Raw genomic sequence first — 8,059 nt, 5'->3', positions numbered from 1 at the left:
TCATAAAAACCTTCAATGCCAACTTTAGTTACCACAGGGTAGTGATCACTTCCTATTGTGGTATGTTTGATCACGCTCCATGTGCTTAAACCTGCTATTTCACTAGACACCAGTGTTAAATCAAGCGCTGCCTCTGTGTTTTGCACACTATTGTATCGTGTTCCTTCCCTATTATTAATACATACCAAACAGTGATTATCTATAAATTCTTCAACTGCTAAACCATCTAAATCTGTTTTATTGCTACCCCATAGTGAATTAGGTGAATTGAAATCCCCACACCATATCACGTTATCTTGCAATAGTCCTCCTACATTCTCTAGTATATCTAGACTTATTTTCCCACAAGGATTATAGTAATTAATTATGCCAATATTACCTCTATTAGTCCATACCTTAACCGCAATTGATTCATGATCTGTGCTTATACGTATAACCTTATAACTCATTCCATTTTGTATGAATGTCACAACACCTCCACCGTTGCCAGAATTTCTGTCTCTCCTAACAGCAGTATATCCCTTTATAATAAAGTCCAACTGTGGCTTTAACCATGTCTCCTGTATACAAATTATATCAGGTTTCTCTTCCAATTTATCAATATACTTTTTAAACTCTTGGCCATTTGAAATTAAGCTTCTTGCATTCCACTGGAGTATAATTAGCACCATTAAGAGGATCCAACTCATGTCTGAGATGACTGATATCTTCATTAAGAATGTCTTTAACTGTTTCCCAGTGCAGCCCCCTCACATCAAGGTACTTCTCAGCTGATTTGACAATTATTTTGATCCTTTCATTTCGGCTTTTTGTCTGTGCTGAACAGTTGACTATATCTGCCATAAGGAATACAAAGTCATTCTTGTTCACAATCAGAGTTTCCTCCTTCACTTTGTCGCACCCTACACATTTCCCTGCATCTTGATTTCTAGTGTCATTTTGCCTTGTCTGCGCGTCTACTGAAACCTTCTTTGCTGCTTCTGCGTAGCTTATTCCCTGAGTAGCCTTGACTTGCTGCACCTCTGCCGCTCTTTTACTAACTTTGCATCCGCGGTAAGCTGAGCTATGTTCTCCTCCACAATTACAACACTTCAGCTTTGTCCCCTCTGCACATTTGCCATACTCGTGGTTTCCACCGCATCTACCACACGTTTGCTTTCCCTTGCACACGGACCGAACCTCTGACATTTAAAACATCTGAGAGGTGGGGGAACATACGGCCTCACATCATAACACATATATCCAATAAAGATCTTTTCCGGGAGTCTTTCCTCATCAAATGTGATCAGTACAGAGAGACTCTTTTAATCCCATTTCTGCTTGCTTTAAGACGTCTGACTTCACTCACTTTGGGATTTGTTACATTTCCTTTAACATCATCTGCTGTTACATTTACCGGAATCCCTGTAATAACTCCCCTGACCAATTTTCTGTCAGTCGTCAGAGAACATTGTGCTTTCTTGCCATTTATTTTATTCATTCTGACTGCTTTTCCTTGTTGTACTCCATCCTTACATATAATTAGTAATGATCCATTTCGCAATATTTTAGCACTCCTTACCTCCCCGATTTCTTTACTTATGGATTTAGTTAGCTATATTGGATTCCAATCGCAGAATGAAGCCCCATCTTGCACAAGTTTTACTATTGCCTTGAAATCCTCTCTCCTCCTTTCAGTTACAGTTGCTCTCCCGTCACTATCACTCCCATCCGATCTTAGGCTCTTTTTACGCTTATTTTTCCTACCTGCTATATTCCACTTTTCATAACTCCCGCCACCTTTGACCATCTCTCCTAACTCACTTCGTGAACCGTCACTTCCTTCTGCCTTCTCTCGTCCACCAACCAAACTGCTTCCGCCCTCTACTGTTTGAGGAAAGACCGACCCCATGCCTGTCTCTGTGTTCCCCTGCTGTCTCTCTCTGCCTCGTTAGCCCCGATCCCGGTCACCTGTGTTGCTCCCGCCCTGCTCGTTAGTCCCTGTGTGTGTATTTATGTTTGCTGTGTGTCTTCAGTCCTTGTCCATTCATTGTAGCGTGTAGACACTCTGTCTGTTGTAGTGCTTGTCGTGCTCTGTCTTGTGTGTTGCCCTCTGCGTGCTCGTTTTGTGTGGATTTGGATTTCCTTTGGATTACTTATTTTGGATTCTTGAATTCTACCACTAATAAGTGTTTACACCTTAAGTTTGTTTAATAAACCTCTGAACTGTACCTGCTCTGCTTGAGTCCTGCATTTGGGTCCACCAACCTTTCCTCCCTTCCACACCACAAATCATAGATAGAAAAGATGAGCGCTGGCAGTCCAAGGCATCTCTGACTGTTTTGGGGGGGAGCCAACAGGGGCCAGTGTCCCTTTGTTGTCTTTGGCCCCCCTCTGAAAAAAAAAGTCTACAATGATCATAATATGTCTTCCTTACGACGATACGGCGCTAAGGCGGAACAAATATGTCTCAACTCGTCGGATCTCTTAGGACGTCACACCGCCACTGTCTGGCGCAAAGGTAGTTATCCTTGATGGAAAGTGTTTCCCCTGCTGTGAGTGCGCGTGCATTCAACGGTGAAGGCGGACTTTCAACTTCACGAAAGTAAATGAAAAATATAACATGGATTGTTTCATCTATCATTTTAGAATTGTTTAATCGACAAGGTTTTTGCAGAGAAACCTAGCACACTGATTATAAGAACACTTTTATAGCCTAATGTTACATGTTACTGAACTTCGTATTATTCATTGGACTGAATTGAGAATGTTTAAACAAGACAAGCAGTCGTAAAGCAAACATTTATTTAGCTGTAGTCTGATGTTATAACTGACCACGGAGTTGATCACTTAGTCATCCATGTAACTGTTTGGAAGCTAGATCTAGACAGACTGTCACCTTTTTCAAGTACGCTGCTTCTACAAATATCTACGCCATCAAAACTGCAAAATCAACATCAGTGTAATCCGTTTAACACTGATTAACACATTGCTCGCCTCAAGGTTACATCTACTTCACTCAATGTGCATTAAACTGAATGCAGCATTGTAGACAATATTTTGTCCTTGTAACCCACGTTTCCATTGAATCGATAGCCTTTGGATATTGCTAGAAATCATCCCCTCAAAGGGTAAATTATTATCTTAACAATTTAATAATGCATTGCATTTAAACAACATTTTTCATACACAAAGTGATAATAGTGGCCTTCTGGTCCTACCAGGCTGGACTTGCAAACTACCAAAATATGTATCCCCCTCCATAATGCATAGATGATGGCCTACCAAGTATTTAATTTTGGGTCTATTTCACATCATGACTAATAAGAATAGATAAGTTTCTATTTTCCTAGCATAGCTATAGTGGGATACATATTATTTCAGACTGTTTTCAACCTGCCATAAAATGTATCCCTCCTTTATAATGCACAAATGATGACCTATTATCAAATATTTAATTTTGTGTTTGCTTCACATCAGGACTAATAACAGAGACGTTTGTTGTTTCCTAGCAAATGTCATAGTGAGATACAAAATACAAAACTGGGATCCAGAGAATGTCTAGTACACTAGAGCTTATACTGTTCATTAAGCCTTTCAAAGAAGTATTACATCAAAGAGTGTACTGGAACTGGTACTAAAGTTAACAGGATTTTTGTGTAATATTTTTGTGTAATGTAATAAAACTATAACTAAGTTACTGAGAATCCTGTTACTGAAACAAACATAAATAAAACAAATAACTTACTGAACCATACTAAAACATTTCATCATGTACTAAACAAGAAATTTGGAAAGCTTGAACATTGCCTTTGTCCCGGAATGAGCGTGCCCCTCTGACAAACAACTGGCCCCAGCCTGGCCCCCTTAATAAAATTGGTGTAGAACCACCACTGCGAGGCATCATGGGTTTAAGTAGGCAAAGCAGCAGAGGGACCAGAGGATGTAATCCTGTCATGAGTGGCAAGACCGTAGAACAGGTCAACAACTTTATATATCTTAGACTTTCTATAAACAACTGTTACAGCCCTTAAGCCGTGTGTGTGTCTGCCCAGGGGTACTGCTGCTCGTCTGTTCTCTGCAGGTCCTGCCCCCCCCCACTTCTGATGTTGCAGCCAGGAGGCTAGGGTGCACACCTGTCCCCACTTTACAATCATCGGGAGCGCAGGAGCTGGTATAAGGAGCAGAGAGCAGGCAGACTAGGTGTGGAGAGTGTGGAGTGCAGACGGCATGGAGAGCTGGGTGAAACTGCAGTGCAGCGAGTGACAAGTCTGAACCTCGTGGTGGGGTTCACTCCCTCAGTGGAGGGAGGGTGGTATTCATTATTGTATCTTATGTTATTTTCGCATTTGTGGCATTTGTTTTCCTGTGAGCTGCCCTTCTAGTTTGCAGTTTGCTGACGTGTTGTCCCAACAGTATCCAGACTGGGTGCTTCCTTGTTTTTGGGAAGTTGTTTTTTGTAGACCCTCCCCGAGGGTACCTTAGCATTTTTCTTTATTGTAAATAAAACGCCAAATGTACTGTAAAATCTGTCTCCTGGCTTCCTTCAACCTGGAATGATTTTATTATTGTCACTAACCTCCTCCTCCCCTGGATTTTCCACTGGAGGTTTGTAACAACAACAAACTAAGTTTTGATCAACACATCACTTCTATTCATAAATGATCCCAGCAAAGACTCTTATCTGTAAACTCAGAGCACTGTCTGTTGAACCCCACTTTGTGGTGTTGCTTGACAAAAGCATAATTCAGTCCATCCTGTTGTACTGTTCCAGACTTCATCCATCTATTGCCCTGTTTATATCTCGGTATAAACACAGGGTAGGGGGGGAACAGTGTGCATGTGGGGTGTAGCGTGTTTGTGTGTAGTAGAAGAAGCAGAGAGACAGAGCACCAGCTGCGGCGGTGATGTGCAGAGTATGTGCGTCAACTTTGCAGGACGTTCAAATCATTTATCACCATTGATGAACCACACAAACAATATTATATCATTTTTAAACAGTACTTGAAATTGACCTACAAGGAACTGAGATGTGCATGCAATTATCGGCAAGTCGGCAGTCATGCACAAATCTGCACAAGACTGGTGAATGTGTATAAGTGAAACAGTTAATTTGAAAATGAAACAACATGGGGCCCAGGATCATTTTTGCATGATTTTCCCAACAAATGTTATGTCAATCCTTCCTTTATATTTTGAGATATGTTGTTTACAAAGTTGGCAGTCTGACCATCACAGCTGACACAGTGAGCCATTTAAAGAAACTGAACAAGAAAGCTGACCTCGGAGGATCATTTATTTATCATTGCAGATTGGAGAGAGATTGCAGGATTGTCACATTAAAAAATTTTGCCTGACAAACCGGGGGTGCCAAAATTTAGAGAAAAGATCACTGGAGAGTGTTCCTAGGACTGTGATTGCGGTTGTCAATGTTTCCCACCTGGATATCCTTCTGGCCCAGGTGGCCCAGGAAATCCTATGTCACCTTTGGGACCAGAAGGACCAGGAGGACCTGTGTCTCACTATAGCCAGTTGGAGCCATCAGGCAGAGGTTGCAGAACAGGAGAACCATCCTAATCTTCAGAATGCAGAACAGGAGAACCATCCTAATCTTTAGAATGCAGAACAGGAGAACCATCCTAATCTTTAGAATGCAAAACATCATAATAATATTTAGGGCCTGAGCACGAGAGACATGCAAGGAACCTATTGAAACTGACGGAAATATTTTTATTTCTTCCTTTCTTAATTTTTCTGCAAGTGAAACACATTTTTGGCGGCTTAAACATGCTCGAAAACTCAGAAGGGGCGTAAAATGTCATGCTTTATGGGTCTCGCTCATGGGTGCAATGTGGCAAAATGGCTCGCTAGCGCCCCCTAAAGAGCAGCCCCCGCGACAAGTTTTACTAAGACGTATGAAATTTCTGTGGCACATGTATCATGTTTAGACATATAGACTGGTGATGAAAAGTTGTACAAACTGGTTTCACCGGAGGGCATGTTTGTGGTGTGGCATTGAAAATTGATGATTCTCCATGAAACAGGAAGCTGTTGTTACTTCCGTGTACATGCTCACATCTGCACCAAACTTTACATGTCTGATAAAGTCCCGCCCTGAAGACATCTATAAGCATATATTTTTTCACAGTCATAGTGCCGCCTACTGTCAACAGTAAGTGATTACTTTTAAGTTGTGAAGAACTACTCCTAGCGCCACTTCAAAACTATCTCAGACAACCCTTAAGACATTGATATGTTCTGAAGCTTGTGAGTTTTCGTTTCACGGTGTGTCAGTGGTTTGGCAGCGTAGCTCCATGCTTCGCCATGAAAGAGGAGGTTGTTGCAACTTCACTGCACATGCAGAAATTATTAACCAAACTCCCGCCCTGAACACATCTACATGCCAATATTCAGTACAGTCATAGCCCCGTCACCCTGCATGAAGATTCAATTGGATTGTTTTGTTTTTTTATTGTTACAGTAAATTAGATCACCAGAGTGAACCTTTCAACAAAATCTAAGTTTTAGTCCTTTTCAACTCTGCAGTCTTTGAAATTCATTTAAGAATGTGGTCATGTCAAAATTCAGTCTGTAGCAAAGAAGAATTACCACTTAGTACAAATTATGCATCTCCAGTAGTTCCCAGCTCATTGTAACACTTTTCATATCATTTTCATAGCAATATATACACATTGGCTGCAGGTAAATGTAATTTCCAAAGAGCAAAATTTAATCGAATGTTTTTTAAAAACAAACAAACATGCTGTTGTTAAGTTGTTTAAAGGTGTTAAAAACGATGAATCTAGTACCAAATAGTAATAAACAGAAAGGAACTCACTGTATAAACGAGTAGTGATCTGCAGGATGTGCTACTTCTTCGCTAATTCCAATGAAAAGTCACTGTGGAGGTAGGGGAGTGAATGTATGACAGATTCCAGAGCAAACAGCAGATATTGGTGATGTACTTGTAAAGACATTGCTTCATAGCACTACTAGCAGTCAAACCTCCACAGGGGACCTTTTTTCAAATTTGTGTTCCATTTGGAAAGTGGGAGCTAGCAAAGCTTAGTGTCTTACATAAGTAAAGTAAATTACTAATTAATATGCCATTACATGCACCAAAAATAATATAAAAAATTAAATGTACTACTCATATCAAGCGTGTCCTCTCTCTATCTCCTACATTAACACATACATGTAAACTGAGAGAAACTTACTCAGTGATCGGCGCACACACACACACTCACTCACTCACTCACTCAGGTTAACAAAAGATCTTCCTTGTCTTTCTGGATACAGAGTCCTTTATAATGTCTTTAAAGTCCATCTGTTTAGCCAGTTCACACTCAATGGCAAGTATTGCCAGGTTTTTGAGTCTCTTTTGGCTCATTGTGGAGAGCAAGTAATTCTTTATTATTTTCAGTTTACTGAAGGATCTCTCTCCTCCTGCCACAGTTACTGGTAAAGTTCAAAATATCCTTACTACAATGCAAATGTCACTATAAAGGCTCTCCAGCTTCAAGTCATAAATCCTGTTGAGCAACTCCGGGGGTGTTGGTGATCCTGATTCTGATGTGGCACTGTAAATCCTTTTCAGATAGAGCATTTGTTTTTCAAAATCTTCAGATAGATCCTTGGAATATTTTGTTATCAAATGTCTTAAGATGACGTAAGATCCTCCTCACTCAACTGCTGGAACTTGAGTATTCCCTTGAAATCATTGCAGATGTCCCTTTTTGGGACTGGATTGACTGAAATCTGGAAGTCGGCTGTGCAATGATAGCATCCACTGCAATATAATACTCAGTCCTTGTGTATCTGATAAGGCCTCATTAGATGATTTACAGGATGATATTATGCAATGGATTGCTTCAGTCACACTGGGGAGGTGGTGAGCGTTATCATACCCTTGTCCACGGCCGTCAGTGAGGTCGATTCCATGCCTTTGGAGAGGTTCCTCTATCATGCTTTGTCTTTTTTGCAAAGTCCACAAACTCAATAAAATGTTTGTCTATTGTCCAACCTTTGCCGTTTTCATTATCGTTATACACGTATCTCAGAAGAAGGACGTTCTGCTCAA

At 40.7% G+C, this 8,059-nt stretch overlaps 1 protein-coding gene across 1 annotated transcript in view; it reads left to right on the top strand.

Annotated features, from left to right (window-relative positions):
* LOC119898150 overlaps positions 1-5,596 on the top strand; it is a 16,591-nt gene extending 10,995 nt beyond the window's left edge. The window contains exon 11 of the mRNA XM_038712332.1: positions 5,441-5,596. Coding sequence (XP_038568260.1) covers positions 5,441-5,596 — 156 coding nt within the window. The remainder of the gene's footprint in view (positions 1-5,440) is intronic.
* Positions 5,597-8,059: the final 2,463 nt, after the last annotated feature.

Source organism: Micropterus salmoides, unplaced genomic scaffold (assembly GCF_014851395.1).
Source record: "Micropterus salmoides isolate LMB-PRFRI ecotype aquatic unplaced genomic scaffold, ASM1485139v1 Ms_hic_scaffold_11, whole genome shotgun sequence".
In the NCBI taxonomy this organism is placed as follows: domain Eukaryota; kingdom Metazoa; phylum Chordata; class Actinopteri; order Centrarchiformes; family Centrarchidae; genus Micropterus; species Micropterus salmoides.
The sequence above is the reverse complement of the archived record's forward strand: the minus strand, read 5'-3'. Positions and strand labels throughout refer to the sequence as shown.